The 27636-nt window shown below is 36.3% G+C and overlaps 5 protein-coding genes and 3 pseudogenes across 9 annotated transcripts; 6 read left to right on the top strand and 2 right to left on the bottom strand.

Annotated features, from left to right (window-relative positions):
- Nucleotides 1–725: 725 nt before the first annotated feature.
- Nucleotides 726–2128, bottom strand: LOC104727247 (F-box protein At5g65850 pseudogene; annotated as a pseudogene). The gene has a single exon (XR_015572405.1). The product of XR_015572405.1 is annotated as an F-box protein At5g65850 pseudogene (transcript).
- Nucleotides 2129–2251: 123 nt separating this feature from the next.
- On the top strand, nucleotides 2252–4315 carry LOC104727246 (thioredoxin-like protein AAED1, chloroplastic). The gene is made up of 7 exons (XM_010446301.3): nucleotides 2252–2650; nucleotides 2735–2781; nucleotides 2900–3014; nucleotides 3573–3617; nucleotides 3700–3759; nucleotides 3848–3943; nucleotides 4054–4315. The coding sequence occupies exons 1-7, from the start codon at nucleotides 2336–2338 to the stop codon at nucleotides 4171–4173; spliced, it is 798 nt and encodes a 265-aa protein (XP_010444603.3). The 5' UTR covers nucleotides 2252–2335; the 3' UTR covers nucleotides 4174–4315.
- A 634-nt stretch (nucleotides 4316–4949) lies between these two features.
- Nucleotides 4950–6074, top strand: LOC104727245 (receptor-like protein 57 pseudogene; annotated as a pseudogene). Its single transcript, XR_015572404.1, has one exon. The product of XR_015572404.1 is annotated as a receptor-like protein 57 pseudogene (transcript).
- A 663-nt stretch (nucleotides 6075–6737) lies between these two features.
- Nucleotides 6738–8825, top strand: LOC104727244 (putative pentatricopeptide repeat-containing protein At5g65820). 2 transcript variants are annotated; one of them, XM_010446300.3, is made up of 2 exons: nucleotides 6761–7432; nucleotides 7571–8825. In XM_010446300.3, the coding sequence occupies exons 1-2, from the start codon at nucleotides 6801–6803 to the stop codon at nucleotides 8685–8687; spliced, it is 1749 nt and encodes a 582-aa protein (XP_010444602.1). In that variant the 5' UTR covers nucleotides 6761–6800; the 3' UTR covers nucleotides 8688–8825. The 2 variants fall into 2 exon arrangements, with proteins under 2 accessions (XP_010444601.1, XP_010444602.1); XM_010446299.3 differs by having other exon boundaries at nucleotides 6738–8825.
- Nucleotides 8826–8881: 56 nt separating this feature from the next.
- On the top strand, nucleotides 8882–9841 carry LOC104729080 (uncharacterized; annotated as a pseudogene). The gene is made up of 4 exons (XR_015572403.1): nucleotides 8882–8963; nucleotides 9062–9171; nucleotides 9267–9323; nucleotides 9424–9841. The product of XR_015572403.1 is annotated as an uncharacterized LOC104729080 (transcript).
- An 89-nt stretch (nucleotides 9842–9930) lies between these two features.
- LOC104729079 (heat shock 70 kDa protein 2-like) lies at nucleotides 9931–12505 on the bottom strand. The gene is made up of 2 exons (XM_087475171.1): nucleotides 12189–12505; nucleotides 9931–11876 (listed from the first exon to the last, which is right to left on the bottom strand). Exons 1-2 carry the CDS (start codon nucleotides 12400–12402, stop codon nucleotides 10132–10134), a joined length of 1959 nt encoding a protein of 652 aa, XP_087331297.1. The 5' UTR covers nucleotides 12403–12505; the 3' UTR covers nucleotides 9931–10131.
- Nucleotides 12506–12933: 428 nt separating this feature from the next.
- Nucleotides 12934–15043, top strand: LOC104727243 (putative pectin methylesterase CGR3). Its single transcript, XM_010446298.3, has 7 exons — nucleotides 12934–13161; nucleotides 13562–13721; nucleotides 13826–13865; nucleotides 13976–14014; nucleotides 14097–14471; nucleotides 14563–14618; nucleotides 14742–15043. Exons 2-7 carry the CDS (start codon nucleotides 13605–13607, stop codon nucleotides 14892–14894), a joined length of 780 nt encoding a protein of 259 aa, XP_010444600.1. The 5' UTR covers nucleotides 12934–13161; nucleotides 13562–13604; the 3' UTR covers nucleotides 14895–15043.
- Nucleotides 15044–17537: 2494 nt separating this feature from the next.
- On the top strand, nucleotides 17538–20588 carry LOC104727242 (1-aminocyclopropane-1-carboxylate synthase 5-like). Its single transcript, XM_010446297.3, has 3 exons — nucleotides 17538–18905; nucleotides 18999–19159; nucleotides 19254–20588. Exons 1-3 carry the CDS (start codon nucleotides 18627–18629, stop codon nucleotides 20224–20226), a joined length of 1413 nt encoding a protein of 470 aa, XP_010444599.1. The 5' UTR covers nucleotides 17538–18626; the 3' UTR covers nucleotides 20227–20588.
- Nucleotides 20589–27636: the final 7048 nt, after the last annotated feature.

Genomic DNA, 27636 nt, shown 5'->3' with positions numbered 1-27636 from the left:
AGCCCGGCAACCGGTGATAACTCACCTTCCTCTAGACCCAGGATCATCGAAGATCCACCCTCAGTGGACCCCTGTCTCCTGGGGGAGAAGCTCCCGACGGCATTAACCTTGTGCAAGAAGCAAAAACTCTAAATCGCCTTTGTGATCGCCTCTAGAGTAAAACGCAGCGTTTCCACCTAATATTGTCACCGACTTATCGCTACTAGTGGTTAATTGAGTTAAAACACCTTTTGTATTTTCTTGTCTGAACAAGAAAGTTTTTATAGAATTTCCATTTGTGTTAAACGTTTGTCAGGAAATCAAATATATAAAATTTTCCGATAGTTGTTAATTTAAACAATATGTTTCCATTTGAGATGGGTTATTACGAACAAGTCCATGCCAAGTCCTTGTGCAATCTCGTTAAGTAAATTTATCGTGCCCTCTTGTATTTGTATCTCGTTAAGTAAATTAGCTCTAAAAACACTTGTTCGACTTAGATGATGTCCGTTAATTACTTCGGTTAACCGGTTATGTTCTCATCAGACAATCATTACTATGGCGTTGTGAACATCTACAAAATTTCAGACATATGTTTAACAACCAAATGTTGAAGCCACAATCTCTGTTTTGAGAATGTCTTAGGGAGTCTCTCTTGTTTAGACTAAAGTTTAGCAGTTCAACTTTTGGTAGCAATTTTTAGGAATAAATTTGTTAATCTCCCAATGTTTGTGCCAGTTGGTTCGTTGTTTGAAAACAAGTTAGTCATCTGATCTAAAAAGACGAGAACAGTAATAAGGTCCCATAGCCAAGAGAGAGATAAACGAACCAAGAGGCGAGATCATCTCTGTTACAAATATCTCAAAGAAACAAAAAATCCTAACTAAAACATAAGGATAGAGGCTTAACGTTTTCTACATGGTCTAAAAAGGTGAGGACTGTGTGACCCTGAAGCGCTTCCATTCCTCGTATTGCAGCTCTTCTAATCGTTTGTTTCTCAATATTGAAGTAGAAGACATAGAAAGGCACAGTTTGATACCATGGCGAAAACATAAATTCTTTTGAACGAGTCACTCCAACAAAAGTATAACAACCAGTTCCAACTATATCCTGCCACCAAGTGGGCAATACGTACGTATGCTTAATACATTCCTGGTTTTCCACATCTTGTAGAACCCACAACTCGATGCTTTTACTTCTTCTATCAACAATGCGACTTCTTTTAGAAACAAGCGAAGCTAATTTACCATTGTAGTTGATCAGAACTCCATCATGCCCTGCTTGAATGAAACCTTGGATGGCTGTAATAAATCTAAACTTCTCGGAGCTGACATCAAAGCAAACGATTATGTCATCCGTTGAAGACATATCGGTAGCTGGATAATACAGAACACCGTTGATGCATATATTAGACAATCTATGAATACAATGAGGCTTGGAAGGTTCAATCACCCTCCAAGACAATTCTCCAGTTCCTAGAGTTAGAACTAGATGCTCATGAATTCCACAAGACAACAATAACTTGAATTGTTTCTCAATCGGTTCATACACGAAGAAGTTGTGTATACGAAGCCCACTCCACGTCGTCGTCGGTTTGGGCAAGTTCAAACACTGTCCCGTGCTAGGATTACATATCACTCTCACCGTTTCATTCGTTTTCTTAACGTCTCGCTCAAGACACACCAAGCCATTGATAGGACGAGAGACGCGACAGGAAGAGGAGAAACTCACAAGAGAATCGGCGGACGAGTTCTCATCCGGAGGTGACGAGAAGAAGAAGAGTTTACCATCTTTTCGGCAGGTGAACAATAGTTTCGGGCGATGCACAGATTTGGTGAAGAACAACTCCGTGAAGTCTTGACGGCTGATTAATGATCCCCAAAGCTTCGACACGCAACGACAAGCCGCAACAGATTTCGCCGGCAGTCTCAAGAGTATCTCGAAAACAAGATCAATTGGGATCTGGAATGAGTTTTCTTCTACTCCATTCGGCGAGATCTTCGTTCGCTTACTGCGTCGAGATATTATTGGAAGACGATCCTCCGTGACACTCATGGCGGATCATACACCGTTGGTAAAAAAAAACCCCTAGAGAGAGAGAGAGAACGGACGACGAACAATTTGGGGAGTAAGTGAGAAAATCGAAAACAACATTGCAATTTTCGTATTTTGTTTTAATGGACTTGTATTTTTGAATTGGGCCTTCAATATAAAGATGGGCTTATTACTAATCGGAATAATACTCGGTCCTTTCTTCGCCACGTGGGGTTCTAATTCTTATTCCTCTCGTCTCCTTCACTGTGCCATAAACCAAAACTTTAAAGTTTATAACTTTTTTGGTTTTTGACTCTCACCAATGGCGATGCTCTCTCTACGATCTCCAAGTTCTATGCCGCTCATTTCTTCCTCCTTTTCTCATATGTGCTCGAAACCCTTCTCCCTGTTACCATCATCTCCGATTGCTTCTGTTCCTTTTACCAGATTAAAATCCAATTACACCTCCGTTTCACCGATCTTTAGACCCCGCTTGGTTTCCGCGAGAGCTGCCACTGGAGCCACCGATTCAGTCATAGATTACAGAGAAGATATCGGTGAGATTCTTGGCGATGTCTCCATCTTCACTGCTTCTGGCCAGCGTGTGCAATTCAGTGATCTCTGGGATCAGAACGATGTATGTTAGAATCGAATCCATATAAAGAAGACTTTTTTTTTCAGATATTAGCGTTTGATGAATTGTGTGTTTTGTAATATTCAGGGAATTGCTGCTGTTGTACTTTTGAGGCATTTCGGATGCGTTTGCTGGTAAATTGATTTGATTTAGAAATTTTTCTGAAACTCGAGTATTGATTTGTTGCAAGAGTTTAGTAGAACCACTGAACTGATAAATGAAATTGGTTTCTTTTTTTTTTTAATATGGAAGTTGGGAACTTGCTGCTGCTTTGAAAGAAGCGAAACCGAGATTTGATGCAGCTGGTGTTAAATTGATAGCTGTTGGTGTTGGAACTCCTGATAAGGCTCGTATACTTGCTACTCGGGTATACTATAAATCTTTCTCCTTCTTCTTTAAATTATATAATCCGAACTTAGTAAGCTCATGGATATATGCTATCTTGGTGTCTAAGTTATGTTGGCTTTGCATATCTGCTGATATGTGCCTCCAAATTCATGAGTCGAGGATGCGACCAAACCAAGTCTTTAGTGCTACAATTCATTAAAAATAAATGTTTCTTGCTTGGTCTTTGTAAACCTTCAAATGTGAATGAGAAGTGGGTGAGTGATCAAGAGATACCGAACAGGGAAAAATTAGCTCTAGATGTCATCCTCCGTTCAAGTATTCTCATGGCTTTATTATATACTGTACTTTTGGAGGCTCATAGCATTAGATCAGAAATACCATAAACCAAAATAGCAAAGTTCCCAACTCCCTTAGAGAAGTAGGAGTTTCTCCTGTGGTTGAGTTCACAAAAAAATTAGAAAGATAAAAGGGAACGGATACTTCTCACATTTTGAAAAACTCAAGACACCGCATGCCAATACGTTATTGCTCAACCGAGATTGTGAGAGTCTAATAGTAATGTTTTTCATTGTTTTAGTTACCTTTTCCCGTGGAATCTCTTTATGCGGATCCTGAACGCAAGGTAAATTAAACGTACATACCTTGTTTTTCTAGATGTCTTTAATTTGATTGAAAATTTGAGATGGCTTTTCTTAAATATGCAGGCATACGATGTTCTTGGATTATACTACGGTTTAGGCCGCACTTTCTTCAACCCAGCTAGTGTATGAACCGCCTCTGACATTTTTTACCGTTTTAATTGTGTATATATTGTTTCACTATGAAACATAATAGAAACTTCGATTATTGCAGAAAAAGGTATTCTCAAGATTTAAAGAGATTCGAGAAGCTGCAAAGAATTACACCATAGAGGCCACTCCTGAAGACAGAAGCAGTGTGTTGCAACAGGTTCTTTTTTTTGTTTTGTTTTGTTTAGTTCTTCACTAGACAAGAAATTTAATAGATGAAGTTGTCTGTTTTTTTGGTTTGATCCTTAGTTATGTCTCTTCTTCTATCAGGGAGGTACGTTTGTATTCAGAGGCAAGAAACTGTTGTACGGTCGAAAAGACGAAGGCACTGGAGATCATCCATCTCTCGATGATGTCCTTAATGTCTGCTGCAAAACCGCTGTTGCTTGAAACATATTTCTCTCTAATTTGTTTGTCCTAAATACTTATAATCACTGTATAGCTATGAAATAGTGTCTGTCGATATTTTCTTAAATTTTGGATAAAGTATCAACTCAAAGAGCAATATATGTCCCCAACCCCAAGTTCAATCTTGTCCGCTCTTTTATTTTATGAAGATGTCGACAATTCATTGAAACCAAACCACACAAGTCTTTTCTAATGTAAGACAAGACAAATGTTTGGTTTTGCTATTGGCATAAAAATTTGTCTTTTTGGTTAGTGCATAGAAAATGCGTTTGTAAATTATTTGAAACTCTGGCACGTTGGATATATTAGCACATTTTTAAACAATATAAACAAACATATCTGTACGTACTTATTTGTGATTGTGATATGAATCTTCTTTCTTAGCTATTCTTTCTGATAATCTTATTTTGTCGGGGAAAAATAAAAAGAAAGAATAATATCTTGACGATACGAATCATACGAATATAATAATACTGGATTCAATACCTTAATGTCATATTATAGTCAAACAATTATAAGAAAAATCGCAAATGCGGTATGACATGAATAAGCATGAAACCTTGGTCTTACCATATAAAGTATTTTAAAGGCTGAAAACCGATTAAAACGCAAATTATGAAAGTGACTATTGTATCGTAAATAATATAAAGCACCTAATTTTGTTAAAATCAATTTTTAATCCCAAAAATAATGACACATACATACATACTAATCTAGTAATCTACCAAATCTCTATAATGCGCAGAGCCCAAGAACATAACTAACGTGCGCATTAATACCCGGCCGAAAGACGAAGAAGAAGATCACTCACAAAGTCACAAGGCAAGTTTATAAAGTTTATCGTCACGTGAAAGCTTCGCTCTTCTTCAGCCTTTTGAAACAAAAAAAAAATATCTCCGATGCCGGTTAATCACCGGTTTAGTTACCGGTTACTCTTCCTCCTCCTCCTTCTAAGTTTCGAAACGGCACGGCGTTTGGTCTCCGGAGACCCAAACGACGAGTTATGCTTAACGAATCTACGTCAGAGCTTAGAAGATCCGGCGAATAACCTCCGTAACTGGACAAAATCCTTCTTCTCAAACCCTTGCACCGGCTTCGCCTCGTCCCTCCACGGAGTCACTTGCAACAACGGCAGGGTTTACAAACTCTCACTAACGAACCTCTCTCTCCGTGGCTCAATCTCTCCGTACCTCTCTAATTGCACGAATCTCCAATCCCTAGATCTATCTTCAAACCAGATCTCCGGCGAGATCCCGCCGCAGTTACAGTACCTCGTTAACCTCGCTGTTCTTAACCTCTCCTCTCCGGTGAAATCTCGCCGCAGCTAGCTCTCTGCGCTTACTTAAACGTCATCGATCTTCACGGTAACAAACTCTCCGGCCAAATCCCGTCGCAGTTGGGGAGCCTCGCGAGGTTATCGGCGTTCGATGTCTCTGATAATAAATTATCCGGTCAGATTCCGGCGAATCTGGCGATGAGAAACGGGAACTTGCCGAGATTTAATGAGAGCTCGTTTACAGGGAACAAGAAACTGTTTGGGTATCCGTTGGAGGAGATGAAGAGCAAAGGATTGTCGATAATGGCGATCGTTGGGATTGGGCTTGGGAGTGGAATCGCGAGCTTAGTGATTAGCTTCACTGGAGTTTGTGTATGGTTGAAGATCACTGAGAAGAAGATGGAGGAAGAAGAAGGAAAGATTAGTCACTCTATGCCTGATTACTAATTTAATCACATTATTAGTCTTTTCTTTTTTCCATTTTTTCACTTTGAATAACAAAAGCTAAAGATACAAAAATAGGAGATTTAATTATTTTTAGATGATTTGATCATATGTAGTTTGGGTACATATATTATTAACAAAAACACAAGTTTTATTTGTTACAGTTTCTAAACTTGCGTTGTTTAGTTTTTTGTTAGGAGAATCGGAGTGTGTGATTTTGTAATGGGATTGGCTTGGAGCCTTGGACCTGTGCTGATTTGGATATGTTGGTGGATAGTAAACTACTTTAGTCATCATGACATCATTGGCTTAATTAAGGGCAATAGAGTAATTCACTAAATTGTCGCGCCGTAAGGCTAGTCAAACCTTGCTTCGAGAACTTAAAGCTTTTACTGTCAAGTACAATTATGACCCCACGTTATCATGGACCAATCCTTATCTTTCTCGTTTAATTATCACAAATCCATATTTATGGCCGGGTTTTGTTGGGGTAGCTTGGAGCCCGTGCTTCGGTGTTTGCATAGCATAAATTAATGACCATCCATAAAGTAGAAGTGATCTTTGACCCAAACAAAAAGAAGAAGAAGAAGAGATCTTTGGTTTAATAAAAAAAAAAAGATCTTTGGTTTAATAAGTTGTTCAATGATAAAAATAATGCATTAATTTGATTAATAATGATCGTTGGATTAATTTGATTAAAATATCTCAGCTTAGTGGCGCCAATTGCTTCAACAGGCCTAACAAGCGCTGAATAAAAGCCCATCAAAGATCTGGCCCAGGTCCGAATTCTTATTTTTTTTGTCTAAACGACGGTGTTTAAGTTGTGGGCGGACAAGAGAATGCGTGAAGCCGATGGACAAATTCATAAAATGCTTTCACCGTTTACGAGATGCATAGATTCTCTCCGATAGTCGAGTTTCTTCTCAGCAAACGCCAATTTTTCTTACCTTCTTCTCAATTAAAGTCTCGCTTTGACTTGATTCGAAGAAGTTTTCGCGTTTCTAAAGCTCTCGAAGATAATTTCCGGAGAAGCAACGGGATTGGTTTAGTCTGTCTCGATAAGAGCCGCAACGATCGTACGAAGAACTCCAAGTACGATGAATTCGCGAGTGATGTCGAGAAATCATACAGGATTCTTCGGAAATTTCATTCTAGGGTTCCGAAGTTGGAACTCGCGCTTAACGAATCCGGTATTCAACTCCGACCCGGGTTAATCGAACGGGTTTTGAGTCGTTGTGGTAATTCCGGGAATCTAGGTTACAGATTCTTCGTCTGGGCGGCTAAGCAGCCTGGTTACTCTCATACTATCGAATTTTACAAATCGATGGTGAGAGTTTTGAGCAAAATGCGTCAATTTGAAGCTGTTTGGGGTTTAATCGAAGAGATGAGGAAGGAGAATCCTCAACTGATTGGACCTGAATTGTTTGTGGTTTTGATTCAGAGGTTTCCTTCTGCGGTTATGGTTAAGAAAGCTATTGAGGTGCTCGACGAAATGCCTAAGTTCGGTTTAGAACATGATGAGTATGTATTCGGGTGTTTGCTTGATTCTTTGTGTAAGCACGGTAGTGTTAAAGATGCTGCGAAGCTTTTCGAGGATATGAGATTGCGGTTTCCTTCGAATTTGATATATTTTACTTCATTGTTGTGTGGTTGGTGTAGGGAAGGGAAGATGATGGAAGCTAAACATGTTTTGGTTCAGATGAAGGAAGCTGGGTTTGAGCCTGACGTTGTTGATTACACCAATTTGCTTAGTGGGTATGCTAATGCTGGTAAAGTAGCAGATGCTTATGATCTTTTGATAGATATGAGAAGAAGAGGGTTTGAACCGAATGTGAACTGTTACACTGTTTTGATCCAAGCATTGTGTAAGGTGGATAGAGTGGAAGAGGCGATGAAGGTGTTTGTTGAGATGGAGAGGTATGAATGTGAGGCTGATGCTGTGACTTACACTGCGTTAGTTAATGGGTTTTGCAAATGTGGAAGAATCGACAAGTGTTATATTGTGTTAGACGATATGATTAAGAAAGGGCTCATCCCGTCCCAACTCACCTATATGCATATCATGGCGATTCATGAGAAGAAAGAAAAATTTGAAGAGTGTTTGGAGCTGATGGATAAGATGAAGCAGGTAGGGTATTATGCTGATCTTGGCGTTTATAATATCGTCATCAGATTGGCTTGTAAACTAGGAGAAGTTAAGGAAGCTCTTCGATTATGGAACGAAATGAAAACGAACGGTTTGAGTCCTGGAGCAGATTCGTTTGTTATTATGATCGATGGTTTAACAAGCCAAGGTGTTTTACTCGAAGCCTCTGATCACTTCAAAGAAATGGTAACTCGAGGATTGTTCTCCGTTTCTCAATACGGAACTCTGAAGTCATTGCTAAATACCCTGTTAAGAGACGAGAAGCTGGAAACGGCGAAAGATGTTTGGAGTTGCATCACAAGTAAAGGGTCTTGCGAGCTGACTGTATCGTCTTGGACAATATGGATCCATGCCTTGTTCTCAAAAGGTTATGAAAAGGAGGCGTGTTCTTATTGTCTTGAAATGATGGAGATGGACTTCATGCCGCAACCAGACACATTTGGTAATCTTATGAAGGGGTTGAAGAAACTGTATAATAGAGAATTCGCTGCAGAGATTACAGAGAAGGTGAGGAATATGACAGTTGAGAGAGAGATGAGTTTTAAAATGTATAAGAGAAGGGGAGTGCGAGATTTGACCGAGAAAGCTAAATCTCAAAAAGAAGGGAAGAAGAAACAGAGGACTCAATAAAGAATACCGAATGACCATTTTTTCTTTTTTGGTTCAGTGTAACACTTCAATTTATGATTGAGAACGAAGCACTCTGGTGGTTGTTATCAAGTAGTCAGAAGAACAACAAAAGATTTGAAGAACAAAAAAAAAAACAAATACCTCGAAAGAGATGAAACTAGTGTGTCTTCTTCATCTTTTGTGTTGAAAGCTGAGACCTTTCCAATTGTCTCTGTGCGCAGACGGTAGAGTCTGAAAAGTTACTTAAACCAATACTGTCACCAGAAGAAGCTCCAGGTACTAGTAGGACACATACTTGTGATTTCTTCTATTATGTATGTATATGACTCGCATAGTTAGGTGCTCGTGTTAATTAGAAATTTCTGTAATGGCAGTGTGTGTACATGGAACTTATAGGAAGAATTTGGAATCCATCTTAGCATCAGGCTTAAAGCGCATGAATAGAATGCATGTTCACTTCTCTTGTGGCTTAAAGTGATTAGTGGTTAGATTTTTTTATCCTATTGTTGTTGTTGTTTCTGCTTTATGATTGCATATGCACATTTATCTGATTCCAAATTTACATGATTTCTGGCCAAGGCATGAGAAGGAATGTTGATGTTTTGATCTTCCTCGACATGAAGAAAGCTCTGGAAGGTATTACTCTAGCATGAGGCCTTGATTCTGTGTCTTAAATTTAGTGATGTTGTCCGTCAGAGATTCAACATTTCAGTAATACTTGTGAATATATATCCAGATGGGATTGCGTTCTACATGTCAGACAACAAAGTGATTTTGACTGAAGGCATTGATGGTGTAGTGCCTGTCGATTACTTCCAGAAGATTGAGTCTTGGCCTGGTCGGCAGTCCATACCTTTCTGATTCATATGATCATACACCCACCATGAGAAGATTCACAGGTTTATGTCTTGGCGTGCATACACATATGTCTTGGCGTGCATACACATATGTTTCTGACTCTTAGAAGATTTGCTCATCCGATTTGAATGATCTGATGTGGAACATGAATCTTAATTAATTTAATTAGTTCACCCATTTAGAGATACTTGTTTGAAAATATTGCAACTACATCTTCGTGAACTTTAAATTCCTAAGGTTTATGTATAAGTTGTGTAACTCGTAGTCAAATATTCGTAGCTGCTCTTCTTTGTTAACCTGAGTCCAAAAGTTTAATCTTCTTTTTGTTAGTACAACCATTAAAGTAAAAGTCCCTTGTTTAAGTTCTATGTTGACGACGTTCTTATATCCAATAGCAGACATTTTTTACTAATGAGCAAAAATGAACAAGTGTTCTATAGAAAACTTGTATCCGTCATCGTAGCTGGGCAAACCAGCCATTGTCCAAAAAAATACAAACCAAAAAAACACAACAAAACAACAATAAAGTCTTACGATCAAAAGTAAAGATAGACAGAAAGAGAGAGACATGTCAAGATCCAACAGATTAGTCGACCTCCTCGATCTTAGGGCCAGCACCGCCTGGAGCAGGAGGAGCAGCTTCGTCCATACCATGGGGACCTGGACCACCGGCTTCACCACCAGCTCCTTGGTACATCTTGGCGATGATCGGATTACAAACACCCTCCAGCTGCTTCATCTTGTCTTCAAACTCGTCAGCTTCAGCCAATTGGTTACCATCAAGCCATTGGATTGCTTCGTCAATCGAGTCCTCAATCTTCTTCTTGTCTGCAGCTGGAAGCTTCTCACTGATCTTCTCATCACGGATGGTGTTCCGCATGTTGTAAGCGTAGTTCTCAAGAGCATTCTTGGCTTCAACCTTCTTCTTGTGCTCCTCGTCCTCAGACTTGTACTTCTCTGCCTCTTGAACCATCTTCTCGATCTCATCCTTGGAGAGACGACCCTTGTCATTCGTGATGGTGATCTTGTTCTTCTGTCCGGTGGTCTTGTCCTCAGCAGATACGTTGAGGATACCATTAGCATCGATGTCAAAGCAGACAGTGATCTGAGGGACACCACGAGGAGCCGGAGGGATTCCGGAGAGCTCGAATTTACCGAGAAGGTTGTTGTCCTTGGTTCTGGCTCTCTCACCTTCGAACACCTGGATCAACACGCCGGGCTGATTGTCTGAGTAAGTGGAGAAGACCTGCTCCTTCTTGGTCGGGATGGTTGTGTTTCTCTGAATCAAAGTGGTCATGACACCACCAGCAGTTTCCAAACCAAGGGAGAGAGGAGTTACGTCAAGGAGGAGAAGGTCTTGAACTTTTTCGTTTCCTTCACCGCTTAGAATAGCTCCCTGGACGGCTGCACCGTATGCAACAGCCTCATCGGGGTTGATAGACTTGCAGAGCTCTTTACCATTGAAGAAATCTTGGAGAAGCTGTTGAACTTTGGGGATACGGGTGGAACCACCGACAAGAACGACTTCATGGACTGAGTTCTTGTCCATCTTAGCATCACGGAGACACTTCTCAACAGGCTCCATACACTTCCTGAAAAGATCCATGTTAAGCTCTTCGAATCTAGCACGGGTAATTGGAGCAAAGAGGTCAGCTCCTCCATGGAGAGAGTCAATTTCGATGGTCGTTTGCGCCGTGGAAGAAAGAGTTCTCTTTGCTCTCTCGCAAGCTGTTCTCAGCCTCCTGAGGGGTCTTGCGAGGCCAGTGATGTCCTGCTTGCTCTTCCTCTTAAACTCTTGAACAAAGTGGTTAACCATTCTGTTATCGAAATCTTCGCCACCAAGATGAGTGTCTCCAGCAGTAGCCTTGACCTCAAAGATACCTTCTTCAATTGTAAGAAGAGAGACATCAAAAGTACCACCACCAAGATCAAAGATAAGAACGTTCTTCTCTCCAATACTGGTGGCTTTCTTGTCAAGACCGTAGGCAATGGCAGCAGCAGTGGGCTCGTTGATGATACGCAGAACATTCAAACCAGCGATGACACCAGCATCCTTAGTAGCTTGACGCTGAGAGTCATTGAAGTAAGCTGGAACTGTGACCACAGCGTTCTTGATAGTAGTGCCAAGGTAAGCTTCACTAATCTCACGCATCTTAATGAGAACCATGGAAGAGATCTCCTCAGCGGCGAACTGTTTCTCTTCACCCTTGTAGTTGACTACGATCATTGGTTTCTCAGCAGTTCCAGAAGAGATGACAGTGAAAGGCCACAACTTCCTGTCGCTTTGGACAGATGCATCACTGAATCTACGACCAATCAACCTCTTTGCATCTGTCAAAATTAAACAAAACAAAATCAATAGACCGAACATAAAAATTAATCAAAATCATAGTGGACATTACAGACCAAATCATCAACTTAAACTAAAATTCTTTTGTCAGAGAAGATAAAAATCATAACTTCAACAAATCCACAGGAATAGTTAATAATCAGCGCATAGGGTATAACGCAAAGAAGTAATTCAACTCAAACCCTAAAAATCATCCTATACAAACCCTAAAAATTCGTGATTTAACTCAAACACGAAACACCGGGAGAAGAATTAAAAGCAGAGTATGTAATAAGATGAGAGAGTACACATACCGAAGACAGTGTTAACAGGGTTCATGGCGACCTGGTTCTTAGCAGCATCTCCGATCAACCTCTCGGTGTCGGTGAAAGCGACGTAAGACGGCGTGGTTCGGTTACCTTGATCATTAGCAATGATCTCAACACGGTCGTGTTGCCACACTCCAACACAAGAGTAGGTGGTACCAAGATCGATACCGATCGCAGGACCTTCTCCCTTACCAGCCATTGTTATTATCACAAAGCTTTTAGCTTATCAAGAAGAAAGAGACGAAAAGTTTTAGAGCTGCTTAGGTTTTTAGGTTTTTTTTGAGTTTGTGAAGAAAGCAACGAAGTCAGGGTTTTTTATAGAGGTTGAGAGTTATGTTTCCAGAATGTTCCTGTAATGTGTAATTCACCGTTAGATTAGGTTTGAGATTGATCGGACGGTTGTTAAGTGAGAGATACCTATTTCCAATTCCTAAGGCAGATTTTTGTTCCGAGGAAAAAAGTGATATTTCCAATTCCTAAGGCAGATTATTGTCCAAAAAACGAAAAGCGCGTCTGGGAGAATTGGAAAACTGCTCCAACGTTCATAATCGCCACGTCGTACGTTAACTATCATCAGTAGTGGGCCTATAAGAGATTTCTATACGCAGTCTGTGGGCCGTTGTGAGGCTTTTCTTTTACTGATTGGGCATTATAGTTAGAAAAGCTTATTTGCTTAATTTATTATTTTTTGGGGGATAAAACAGATTAGTCTAATTAAATTAGCTGAGAAGTGTCGGCAAAACGGCAAGAAGTCTAATAATATGTTAGTTAGATGCGCATAAGCAAAACGGCGGCGTTTTTGGGTAGTAACGCACTCGATAATAAACAGCACTAGGGGACGAAGCTCTTCTTTGGTAAAAATTTTAAGTGGAGCTACTTACACAGAACAGAAGAAGCAATTTTGCGGATCTGAGATCTTTAGATCCGAACATCGTTTATCTGAAATCGTTGATTCAAGGTATGTCATACTTTTATTTTATTTTTTGGGGGGGGGGGGGGGGGGGGGGTTCTAGTTAGCGTGTTTGATGGATCTATCAATTGGTATTGATTTGTTTTTTGCGGATTTCATGTTGAGCTTGGTGAGTTCTTGCTATTATGTTACTGTAATGATACAATGAACTTTGTTCGCCAAATCTGTTTTGTTCTATCTTTCGTGGATCTTATTTTTAAAAATTGATTCCATATCTGGTAAAAAAAAAAAATTGGAAGTAGCTAACGCGGAATCAAATTTCTGAAATCTGTGTGTCTTGAATTTGTGTCGGTAATGGTTAAATCCAGGAGTGGCGTGTATTAGAGAGCATAAAAGAACATAGAGTGTGGATGAATCAATTCTAATATGTCTATATATTGGTTTGAAGGTCTGAAAAAAAAAAAAAAAAAAGGATTTGAGGGATCTAAGCCATGTCAAGAAGGCAAGTAACGAGGCGTGTAGGGGATAGTGGAAGCTTTCCGTTTGTAGGAGCTTTGCATTCAAAATCTCGTTCGTCTCCTCTGTTATCTGTTTGCCTTGTTCTCGTGGTATGATGATGATGGTTTGTACTTCAGTGTAATCTCTAATAATAAAATTCGCTTCGTAGGATATAAAACTGATTGTTTTTTTTTTTTTTTCAAATGTTTTACAGGGAGCATGCCTTCTCATTGGTTATGTTTACAGTGGTCCAGGTGTGTATATCTATCTATCTTCAACTAAGTATATAATAAGATGCATGTCTTTTTTTTTTTGCTTGTGATTCTGATTTGAAAACCCTAATGGACATTTCCTGTGTTTACAGGTATGTTCAAAAGTATCAGAGAAGTTAGCAAGATCACAGGTAATTCTTGTTTCTCATCTTCGAGACATGTGCTTATGATAGGTGATATTAACTTTTGAACTTGTTTAACAACTCTCTACAGGTGACTATTCTTGCACATCAGAAGTTCAAAGAGCTATTCCTGTTCTTAAGAATGCGTACGGAGATAGCATGCGCAAAGTCCTGCATGTGGGTCCTGAAACATGCTCAGTGGTCTCGAGTCTATTAAACGAAGAAGAGACTGAAGCATGGGGTGTTGAGCCGTATGATGTAGAGGATGCAGACTCTAGCTGCAAAAGTCTTTTACACAAAGGCCTTGTACGTGTGGCTGACATCAAATTCCCTCTGCCTTACCGGTCAAAGTCGTTTTCGCTTGTGATTGTCTCAGATGCTTTGGATTACCTCTCACCTAGGTACCTGAACAAAACCGTTCCTGAACTTGCAAGGGTTGCTTCAGATGGTGTTGTTCTTTTTGCAGGTAACTAAACCTAACCATTTAGAAAGAAAAAAACCCTGAGATTAAGATATGTAAATCCAGTCTGATTGCACTTAATCTTCATCCATTATAGGTAACCCTGGTCAACAAAAGGCTAAAGGCGCGGAATTGTCCAAATTTGGGCGACCGGTAAGTTCACTTAAAACCATGTTCTTGTCATGAATGAACCAATACATTCACCAATTCAGAGATGTGGGTTTGGTCTATACTTCTCCGTTCTGCTAACTTGATGCAATCCCAATGTTTTTGCAGGCAAAAATGCGTAGCTCGTCATGGTGGATCCGTTTCTTCTCACAGACGAATTTAGAGGGAAATGAAGCAGCAAACAAGAAATTCGAACAAGCAGCTTCCAAGAGTTCATATAAACCAGCTTGTCAAGTTTTCCACCTCAAGCCATTACATTAGTACACTATATTATTACTGGTTCTTAAAACATCAAACCAGATATATCTCATCTCTGTTAAATGCCTTTTTCACTATAGAAAGAAACAAAAAGTGCCACAAATTGTAAACAATTCTCAACTATTTGATTCATAATTTAACTATTTAATAAATTAGCCTGCATCTTTATGATATAAAGGTATAACATTACCTGATAAAATCTGGTACTCTTGTTGCTAGTTCGCTAACTGTATGGTCGATGAGTCAATTTGAGATCATCCTAACTCATTTGGCTCATTCGATTATATCACTGTTTGTCATAGATATACCTGTCCCAAGGTTAGAGAAGGCTCGATGCAACTCTACAAGTCGAGAAGACTAAGAGGCCCCTTCTATTTGAATTGGTTGATAGAGGCCCAGGCCTAATAATAAAATTGTATGATTGGACAGTATAAAAGTGGCCCACGTTACACAAGAAATACTCGTGTAAGTTTATTTTCTTAATTCCTTGGTAAGTTGAGCCGAAACACAGAGAGTACATAGTTTTGTTGATTATGTATGTAAACCTATATAGCAGCTAAATGAGTCGTTTTCCAATCTATAATTGGTTTCAAAACTTGGGAACCATTTGCCAAAAAAGATAAAATGAAAAGACAATCAAACAAAATACAGCATATATAGATTTATGAATATGGAAAAGGATAGGGAGAGAGACAAATACAAACTGGTATAAAGACATAAACATAAGTCGACCATACTGTTTGTTAACTTGGTATCCAATGCAGGTGGGATTTTCTTGTTTTCACTTTTTTTTTTTGTTTGTTTGTCAAGTTTGCTTCGATATGAGTCATATGACCTACCCAATTGTCATATAACACCAACTTTTATATCTATATATACAACATCAATTTTGGATTAAGTCTCTTTCATGATTTTAATCGCTTTCAACTCTTTATTTTTATAAAACTTTGAAAATATATAACCGAAACATAAACTTCTTTTGGATGCTTCATTCTTGAAAATATATCAACGGAGTGAAATTTCAAATTTCAAACCCCTTGAGGAGAGAGTTATAGGCTAAAAAACTAACATTTTTTTTTATAAAAAAGGCTATTTAAATTTTGGGTTAGCTTGTTCAAAATATGGTGCAATTGAGAAAATTCTATGTATATATTTTGTAATAAAAAAATAAAAAAATGATGAAGGAGGAGGTAGAGACGTGAGGGGAGGCACATGGAGATGCAGTAGAAATAGGGTTGAAGAATATGCATGTGAAAAGTATAGGTTATAAGACCCTACCCACCCCAAGTCCCTACATCATCAACAACATTTTGTGACAACCATCGTGATCTTTCTCTTTTTCAATCTTTTTTGTTTTTCATAATTTCCACTATTCATGTTCCAAGAATTTAAAGCGTAGCCCCCAGTTAACACTCTCTCAAAACCTGATATGTATATATATATATTTTTTTCACTATTATTATTAGCGTGTTAAAACTTCCTTTTCTATTCTACATAATTTCTATTTTTTTGTTCTGTTTCTAATGTTGTAATATAAAAATGGGAATATATCTAACAACTCTGTGTTATATTCATAAAAATATTCATATGGTGTTCTAGCTTGATTCTTCAAAATATCGAATCTAAAGAAGCTGTATGATATAGTGGATGATTGCATTGTATGAGTTGATATGATATCTTTTTGGTTGTTTCAGAAAACAACAGAATCAAGAACAAGATGATGATGATGATGAAATGATCAATACCGAAATATATGGCTTCATCATCTTCTATATATCACATGTGATTTTCAATGAGTCGTATTGCATTCTATCAATTATTATGAGTTGTTATACGATGACCCATTTTTATCGCACCAATCAAATCAATTTGAGCTTTCTAAAATCTTATGAAATACGTCTCATTAATTATTAAGAAATTTCAAAAGTGGGTCTATTAAATAAACCATAATATTATAAAATTATATCTTTGAATTAATAACGATTTCCTGACGTCGAATATTTTTTTTCTTTCAGAGAAACAATACCTACCAAAGAATATTCCAGTTAAGTTAGTTAATAGTTGGAGTCAAACTTAAATCACACAAAATCGCCTAAAAATCTGGGGGCATAAGTTATAACCAACGGCTACCAACATTGGCTTTGATATCGTCCACTTGATTTTCTTATGTTAATATAACTCAATGTGATGGATTAAATATTAAGTTGATAAATTAATCATCATAAGTCCAAATCAATGAATCACTCATTTTAAATCATATTTTCATTAAACAATTTTTAGGAATTTTTTCTTATAGATAAAAAAAATCCCATGTTTAAAGAAATATTTACGCGTCCTACTGATATATGTATATCGATGGAAACAAGAAATTACAAGTTCGATCAATCTGTCGATTACAAAACGGAAACATCCTGATCAGTCAAAAACATATTTAGATGAATATGATCCCACCAAGCAAATAAGTTTCTGTCGATGAATATCGAGGAAGGAAATAAATAAATAATGACGGACCAAGACATTTGGGACTACTAGAATTTAGGGAGCATAAATGGCCCTATTTGACTTACCCTCTTTCGTATAAACTAATGTGTTTTACATGTATAAATGTATATATATATATACGTATATGCCTACGTATACATGATCTGGGCTCTTAAGGCGATTTGATGTCGGTATGGCATCACACCACCATTTGATCCCTACTCCACTTGTCTCTCTTCCCTTTTCGTGTATGTCATTTCCTTTTTCTTCAATTTTACGTTTACCACCCTATTTTATTTTCAATAATATTATTATATAAGTCAACGTTGACACTTAACTACAGAATCTGATGACAAAATCTCACACAATGCTCACAACTTTTATCAACAAAATTACTCACATTCTGCAGAAAGAGAGTTTTACCAAACTATGAAGCATTGAGTTAATCACTATCCAACTCCATAGAGTGAAATATAAAAATATTTATGATATTTGCGTTTTCTGTTTTTAATTGATATGTTTGGTCCCTAAAGGATGGTCATAATAAGGACGGTCCGGCGGTGACGGAAACGCGTAAAGACTAATCATTTTATTATTACTAAATATCGTTATTTTAATGACTGATCATAATTATATTTCCTTTCTCATCCCGATTAATTTGTAGAATTATTATTAAATATACTTAGTTATATCCTAGAAAACAAACAAAGAAATTAAAAAGTATATAGAAGCTCAAAATGTGATGTATATAGATCATTGGATTTGTAAATTATTATAAAGTATCCATGGTACTAAGATGTATGTGTGAATGCAATAACAAATAGAAAACTCAATAATGGGTCATTCTTATTTTCAAATAGAAACAAGAACTATTGTAATATATTACTCATTTATTTTTATCAAATAATAGCTGATTAATTATTAGCGATCGCATTAAATAAAACTGAAAAGAAGTTGTCTCACAGTCTTAGCGAATATTTACTAAAACTATGGTCATATGTCTGGACGGTAAAAAAAGTCTCTCTAGTTTCTGATTCTGTTGAGTCAAACTTTTTAATTTTTGGGATTAAATGTCGTAAGATTATTTATCTATATATACGTCCCAACAGACCCATTACTTCTCCAACCACATCTCACTCTTCACCAACTTTAAACCCTAATTCAGGATCTCTCTCTTTTTTTTCTCTCTATCTCTCTCTCTCTTCCCACATTAATCTTTTCTACGACCATAATCTCTTGACTTAAAATCAGAAAATGAAACAGCTTTCGACAAAAGTGACAAGCAATGGTCATGGACAAGACTCATCCTACTTCTTGGGATGGGAAGAGTACGAGAAGAATCCTTACGATGAGATCACGAACCCTAATGGGATGATCCAGATGGGTCTTGCCGAAAACCAGCTATGTTTCGATTTAATCGAGTCATGGTTAGCTAAGAACCCAGACGCAGCTAGTCTGAAGAGGAACGGTCAATCCATTTTCAAAGAGCTTGCTCTCTTTCAAGACTATCATGGCATGCCTGAATTCAAAAAAGTAAGCTTCTTTTGTGAGAACCTAACGTGTATCACAAGTAATAAATCCATTTATCAATACTGATGAACATCATTTTCTGTTATTTTATTTTAGGCTATGGCTGAGTTTATGGAGGAAATAAGAGGAAACCGAGTCACCTTCGACCCGAAAAAGATTGTTTTAGCTGCTGGTTCAACCTCTGCGAACGAGACTCTCATATTTTGTCTTGCAGAACCTGGCGATGCTTTCCTCTTGCCTACTCCTTACTATCCAGGGTAAATTACACTTCTAACCATATCCCACTTTAATTGGATACCAAGTAACCCATTAAATACCTATGCTTACGTTTAGGCTTTTTTATGATTACAGATTTGATAGAGATCTTAAATGGAGAACCGGAGCTGAGATTGTACCTATCCACTGCTCGAGCTCTAATGGCTTCCAAATCACGGAAGCGGCTCTGCAACAAGCTTACCAACAAGCCCAAAAACTTGATCTCAAAGTCAAAGGAGTTCTTGTCACGAATCCATCTAACCCACTTGGCACTGCGCTGACCAGACGCGAACTCAACCTTCTCGTTGACTTCATCACTTCCAAAAACATTCATCTCATCAGCGACGAAATCTACTCAGGCACCATGTTTGGGTTTGAACAGTTCATAAGTGTAATGGATGTCTTGAAAGACAAGAAACTCGAAAACACCGAGGTTTCAAAACGAGTCCACGTCGTCTATAGCCTTTCCAAGGATTTGGGACTCCCTGGTTTCCGTGTGGGAGCGATCTACTCCAACGACGAAATGATCGTTTCAGCAGCTACAAAAATGTCAAGTTTCGGTCTTGTTTCTTCTCAGACACAGTACCTTCTCTCTGCCTTGCTCTCTGACAAGAAGTTCACAAGCCAATACCTCGAAGAGAACCAGAAACGCCTCAAGTCGAGACAGAGACGCCTCGTGTCTGGTCTTGAGGCTGCGGGGATTACTTCCCTGAGAAGCAACGCAGGTTTGTTCTGTTGGGTCGACATGAGGCATCTCTTGGACACAAACACATTCGAAGCAGAGCTTGAGCTCTGGAAAAAGATTGTTTACAACGTGAAACTAAACATCTCGCCTGGTTCGTCGTGTCACTGCACCGAACCGGGTTGGTTTAGGGTTTGTTTCGCTAATATGAGCGAGGATACACTGGATTTGGCCTTGAAGAGGCTCAAAACTTTCGTAGAGTCCACAGACTGTGGACGAATGATATCAAGAAGCAGCCATGAAAGGCTCAAGAGTTTGAGGAAGAAGACAGTCTCTAACTGGGTTTTCCGGGTTTCATGGTCCGATCGTGTACCTGATGAACGATGAAAATATTCATCTCCCTAAGTTTGAGACGACGAACACGAAAAACTTCACGGTTTTTTCTTCTTCTTTATTTCCTTCATTTTTTTATATTTTGGGAAAGTATTTTTCATTTTCCAAGATATCTATAATCATATCATTATATATGTAATATTCATTTATGTTTGGGTGAGTTTTTATGCAATTTTTCGGTGTAAAGTTGTTATATGTTGTTATATGTTTTTAAAGTGCACTCAGTCCGAATGTGGATTTGCAGTGGTTATATATATAATATATATATCCCCTTGTAATTTAAGTGGAAGTTTGCATGTATTATTGTACACATAAATATGTAATTCACTCTTTTTAATATATATTATATTTTTGAATTCGTAAATATGGGACCTCTTTTGTTTAATTTCTTCAATATTTAGTTATCAATTGGTTTAGTGCTTGAGTTTCATGTGATAATTCTCCTTTGAGTAGTAGTCTATAATGATCGTTAGCGTTGGTTAAGGACGTTAGTTAAGGCATAAGACAAGGAGGCTTAATTTAGTGCCATGTAACTTAAGAAATTAATCATTATATGGTATTGGCGGGAGTTGGTCAACTGAAAATAAGCAAATGGGGAAAGTCAAAAGGTAATGTCACTTAGGTAAATCAAGAGAATGGCATGATCGATCTCACTGTCTAAAATGTTCGATGAAGCCTAATTATTTGAATTGGCTACTAAAACTTTGATGATTATGAAAGGGAGAAAGTATGTTATAAACTCCTATAGTAAGTTTTGAACTTAGCATTTGACTAGGTACGTTGCATTGTACAAGAATGTCCACGTCACATATTGTTTTCTTGAACTAAATTACAAGTTTTCTTTTAAAACAAGACTTACTCTACATGGTATCAGGATGAAAGTAATTAATGAGCAATTTTGAGCAACTTGTGAGAAAAAAAAGAAAAAAAATATGACAAGATTAATATTATGTCCCGATGATTCCAATCATCGAAATCAATAATTTTGGGAATTGAAAGGCTCCAATCATTTGAAGAGAAAAGGCGTTATAACCATTATATTTCATTTGTGTAATTATTTGCCGAGGGATAAAGTAGAGGATAAAGTGTCATATCATGGGCTAATCATTATTGTATAAGAAGATACCGGTCAAAGGTAAATTATGCTAAGCCTACTAGAAAAATAGAAAAAGTGCCATGAACCTTTGTTGGTACTACGAAATATATAATACAACTTTAGTAACCGATTTTATTTTTATTTTTTAGCATGATACGCGGCTATACCGGCCGTAACGGCAAATGATCCTTACATGTGAACAGCATTAATTTGGTGGTTGAGTCCCAAACAATCTGTCTGAATTAATTAATAAATCAATTTAAAAACTTTTTAGAGATATATAGTAGTATGTAGTAGAAGTACGTACTTTGACAAATAAGACTACAGTTAAGAGATTGAGAATTTGGTTGGATTTGAGAATCCGGGATGAGTAATACTGATTAAGTATTGTACTTGAAAGGTCTTAATTGCATATGACCGACCATAACTATACACACTGAGATTATGAAGTCGTTGTACCAGAAAAGTTTCGTCACTGTCTCAATGATCATGGTCATAGTCTAATCTTCGCAAATATTTTAAGTTAGTAAATTGGTACGTCAACAAAGCTACATACTGTACTAATCATATAAAATGGTTGTAGTGGTATATTGTTTATGATCTTTAAAATCGTGATTTGTTAAATTTGTGTGAATGTTAATTCCAAATTAATGTACTAATTAATAAATAATCATCTTAGGCTTCTACCAAAAAAATTGAAAATTTTGAAAAAATTGAATAAATCTGAAAGCGGTTACTTTTTTTTTGTTGTGTGTGTAAAAATAGATAAAATTTTGTTTCACCAAATTTTCCGAAATTGTAAAATTTGATAGATGTCAGTCCATGGTGTTTGGGATTATAGTAAACTTTAAAGTTAAAAATAAAATATGTTCGCATGTTGCGATGGTATTAATCATATATAGGGACAAGTAGGTTACGGCTTCTATAAATTAGATATAGATTGTGTACATTTATCTTTATAAACGTATGGTAAAGTAGATATGGATTATGTAACATGCATGTCAAGTTTGAACCAAGCTTTCAGTCACGTGGGCTTCGCGAGTAATGCCATATATAACAGCACATGCCATGACACCAAAACATATAACATCTCTTATACATACACATACATAGTGGTCAAATTTAAATGCATAACAAAATATGAACTGTAAAAAATTTGGTGTTTTCTCCATCTTTCACTTCGACCAGTACTGGACAAAATCATTTGGATTTTAAATTACATCAATTATATGCGAGGACCCATTTGATGTTCTTCATGTATGCATGAGGGGTCATCTACGCATGGCATTGCTACTTACATAGTTACATAATTACACATATACATTCTTGATGCATACATTATACATACGTATAGTGGGTAAAAAGAATAACCGGAGTTAAAATTTCATATATTATAAGCTCTAATATACCATGTGGGTCACGTCAGCTTTCTCGTACTTGATGCATATAGCTTAAGAGAATCGAGAAGTCACTTGGCTATTTTTTAATATACGAACATATTTTAAAATTTACTATAGAACTTAAATGAATAATGTGCTTCTTATATACACATCCAGTTAATATGTGCACGATTAAAAAGAATCATCGCACATTTGTTACGTAAGAAACAAGTATCAAATCACACAGAGATTCTTTTCTTTGGCTTCGATGCACCGTCATGAATTATATATAATACAAAGTCGATATTATTAATGCTCATGGAGTTTATCAATGTTCATCCTCTTCTTCCCATCTTTTCGAACATTGTTTACCCAAATTAATCTCTCTTTTTATTATTTTCTATTCTTTGACTTTTTGGCTAATTGTTTTATTGAAGGATATAATAAATTTAGTCGGCTCTTCTTCCCTTTCAACCTAAGTAATTTAGTGACGATGACAAGAGTAATTATCGTTCCAAGTCGTACCAAATGGGCTTTTGTGGGCCGTACGAGACCTATATTGTTGTTTACCTTATAAATGTGTCATTGCCATTTGTTTCACTTTTCCGTTACAAATGACCTTTAACGGGCCTTGCAAGTCTTTTGAACGCGAGTTGGACTCAATGTTGTTTTTTTTGGTTGGCTGGGAATTTTGTGGGGATATTTGATTTTGAATTTTTGATCTGGATATTTATATATAAAAATAAAATAATCAAAATGATACTTTATTTTTGAAAAATTAAAGTTGACAAATAAAAAATATTTTATTAATATTTAATTCAAAAGTAGCGGGACATTTTTCCGTATCAATCCCATAAGCAGATAACAAGAAATGGCCAAATCTCATATACGTAATGGAAACAATATTTTAAATCAATCAAATAAAAAAGTTAAAACATATACAAAACAAATCGGACAGACGCGACATTACTCCCATTTCCACAATCAAACATTTTCCATTATTTTATGTAAATAAAAAACAAATTTCCTAACTTTTAAACGGACAGAAAACAGAAACACAAAAGTTGAAAAGATAACTATTATTATAAAATAACAAAAATCAAGGTTAATAATATTAACGTGTTAGTGAGTGTCAGCATCAGCTGCATTATATATATATATATATATATATAACAAATTTTTTAATTATTAAGTACGTTGGTTCCTTTTTGACAATGGTCCAATTTTAATGGTTAAACAAAGAAATAAATATCATTAAATTATACAAAAATGTCGTCACGAGGCGAATTGTCGCGAGGCTAATCAAGGTTTTATATGGTGTTGTTTTACTTATCGTCTAGAGGTTTGACAGAATGTACCATTAATTAATCAGTGAATCCGTATACTATTATTCGCATAGTCTCTCCTTCATATATCGTTTTGTTTCTTGATTTCTTCTCAACGATAATTATTCCGTTTTCCTTCTTTTCATATATTGCTTTACGTCGACCCAATAAGAAGGACCTAAATATATAATTAGTTTCTGAAAAAAATATATATTTATTTTTCAGTTAAGCATAATTATATATCGGCCAATGTGGAAATGAAGATTTACTACTACGTAACGCTTTTCATGTTTCTATTTGGATTATCAAAATAAATCCGTATATTTGGCAAATGTTTATCAAATATTATCTATTTATAACGTTTTACGTGTATATATATTGATAGGGCATTTCGGTAGGTAGATGAGAAATGCTTTAATAGAAACTATAAAAGTTATACGGCTACGCTAAGTGTAGCATGCAAGTCCATGGTCAAGACACGTCCTGCCATCCACTGATGCAAGTGCTTACATACATAATCTTCATCACTATCTCTAGAATCTCCTATTTTTCCTCCCTAGATTACGATTTTTTGTATTTAATTAATTAGTATCTTTAATCCTAATTGTGGATTTGATTTATATATTAATTAGAAGAGGATAATTCCATAAGATTTGTCGTTTTTCTGTTTGTAGAGAATGTTTGGAACATACAGAATGACTTGTCTTTCAATTATTCATTTGAAAACACACTTTTATTTCATTGTCCGTAAGCGAATATTATCTATTTATCACATTAATGTGTATGTACAAAACTGAGATTAAAAAAGTTCATTCTTCTTCTTAATTATTATATATTTTACGTATAGTACCAATGAAGCACGGTTACATACAACGCATAATTATAATGTTATTTTCTAGAAATAAAAATGGAATAAAAATATAAAGCTATAAAATGTACTGGACTGTTAGATATTGTTTCGTTAACGGGTTGTCATATCAAAAACCTTTTTGATGTGTGCATCTGCATGAATATCTCCAATCTCATCATTTTTTTTTTGTAATTATAGTTTGTCAAACAAAACCTATATATGTTTATATAGATATATCTATTCCATTTATGTACAATATTTATTTTTAATAAAGAAATTTTGAAAACGATCATAAAAATATGACACAATTATTTACGTAATAGTATAATGTGAACACCAAGTTAGTCCCGCACGTATGTTAGATCATGTGAACTATTGAGATTTACATCTTGCAGATTTATAGTACTAATTGTCTTTCTCTGATGAGTGGGTTGATAAACCCTTATATATATATATATATATATATATAGCCTTTTTAAAGTCAATGTAGAATACGAATGTTTCGTCTCTAGACGTATAAAATATAAATAACTAATTCTTTTTACTGGTTAATATTTTTGACCCCTAATGTTGATTTACGTGAGAATATATATATTTACAAAAATCCCTAAAATAATAAAACAGCAAGAGGAATCGTCTCCAAAGTTCCTAAAACTAAATCGAAAATCTCAAAACTCCCCCATCTAATTAAAATTTATTTTTGATTTATTTAAAATCTGGAAAATTAGTGTTTTACTCTCCTACCCTACAAAAATAAGAAAAATTACAAAGAAAACTAGGGTTTTATCCACCCACCCATAACAAAATCGAATCTAACCCAATCTCCTCTCTCTCTCCTCTTTCTAACTCGATTAAATCCCTAAATTAAAAGAGAAAATACAAACCGCTCTTTTTCTTCATCGTTCTCCTTCATCGTTTGTCTTCATACTTGATAACGAGGATGGTAAGAACAAGGTGGGGAAAAAAACACTAAGATCACACAAGTAGAAAAAGGAGAGGAAGATTCGCAAGCGGTGGTAAAAGAAGGAGGAGAGAAAGATTCAAAATCGGTGGTAAAAGAAGGATTCGGAACCGTTGGTACAAGGAGGAGATAATCCGGTGGTAGAAAGAGGTTTTGAATCCGGTGGTTGAAGAAGAGGGAGAGAGGGATTCCAATGCGGTCGTAGAAGAAGGAGCTAACGAAGAATCCCTCTTTCCAGAATCAAGTAATCGAGATGAAGTTTAAGGAGATAACGAAGAATCCCTCTTTATGGAATCAAGTAGTTCGAGCTGGGAACAAACTCGAGAAGAAGTAGAAGCCGAAGTGAGAGCGAGACCATCGACTCAATGGTAAGTTTGGATTCGTATGAACATGTAAAATAAATAAAACTAGTTGGAATTGCTCTTGATGTCTCTCGGAATCAAATTTTTGTGGTATATAGAAGTATAACTACGAACTAGTATTTTGTTATACTGGAATAACTAGGTAGAACTAGTGTGTAAAACTAGAATAACTAGGTAGAACGAAGAGTCTTAATATGAATTTCTGAAACAATATAACTTGATAATACTTGGTATAACTATTTGTTGCAGGAATCCTCCTCCTCGACACCACTATAGCCTCTTAGAATTTACTTCCCCTCGAGTGAGTACAACAAGAAAATCAAGTATCGACGAGGTGTAATATCCATGAGATGATGTTGGTACAAGACATTGGTAAGAAGAAAAAGAAGGGTGTTAAACCGACTGCCGTGGAGGAAGACACCAATAACCGTAGTAAAAGAGTCTTTACAAGGTCATGGACATGTAGAACTAATTTTGTGGGTGTTTGGATGTTTTTCTTATTTCTATTTGTAGAACTACTTGTAAAACTTTGTTGGATTCATATTACTTTTTGGAATTTAGTTGTGTGCAACTGCAATTACTATGTAAAACTAATCTGTTTTTTTTTTGTTTTGGATTTTGTCCTGTACAACTGGAAATATTAGGTAAAACTAATCTGGAATTTTGGGATTTTAGAAAATATGAGATTTTCAACATTTTTGATATTTGTGGGGAAAAAAATAAAAATAAAAATCCGAAATATATTTCCACGTGTGTAGTATGTGTGTTCACACCTAGTATTCACACATAGTTTTACCCAGTATAGTAGTTGTACCATACTTGTAAATAGTTTTACTTTTAGGTTTTTTCCATTTAATTAGTTTTACACACTCTTAAAATTATATTTTTTAGTTTTACAGTTGATTAAATTCTATTAACATATAATTATGAATGTTTTATGCATTCAAATGTTTAAAACAAATATTTATGCAACTTTTTCATCTTTAGTTGGTTATTATTTACAAACTGACCTTAAAAGTATAAGGAATATATTGTGTTGAGTCTTTCATAACAACATAATTTTGCAACTTCTTTCTTATTACACATTGTAACATTTTTTCTAAAGTTTATGAAGACAGTAAGTATATTAAGTACTTTTCGTTTAGGTTTTGTTAAAAAAAACATAATTGTTATACATGTTTTTCCTTAGTTATTCCAGTATTACCATGTTGCCAAAAAAACTAGTATATAAATATTACATTATTGAAATCAGTTTGTAATTGAGAAATATGTGTTTTTGCAATCCTTCGAACTTGTAAACCACATTTACAGATTTTTATTGAACAAAAAATGGCATTAGGCCCGATTTTATCATCTTTTGAGTGGAACTTGTCATAATTCTTGTGTCTGCTCTCCGCACTTGCTTAAACAGCTCCGAAATAGTGATGACCT

This window comes from Camelina sativa, chromosome 11, assembly GCF_030686135.1.
Source record: "Camelina sativa cultivar CO46 ecotype springtype chromosome 11, ASM3068613v1".
Taxonomy (NCBI): domain Eukaryota; kingdom Viridiplantae; phylum Streptophyta; class Magnoliopsida; order Brassicales; family Brassicaceae; genus Camelina; species Camelina sativa.
This window is presented reverse-complemented; position numbering and strand designations above follow the sequence as displayed.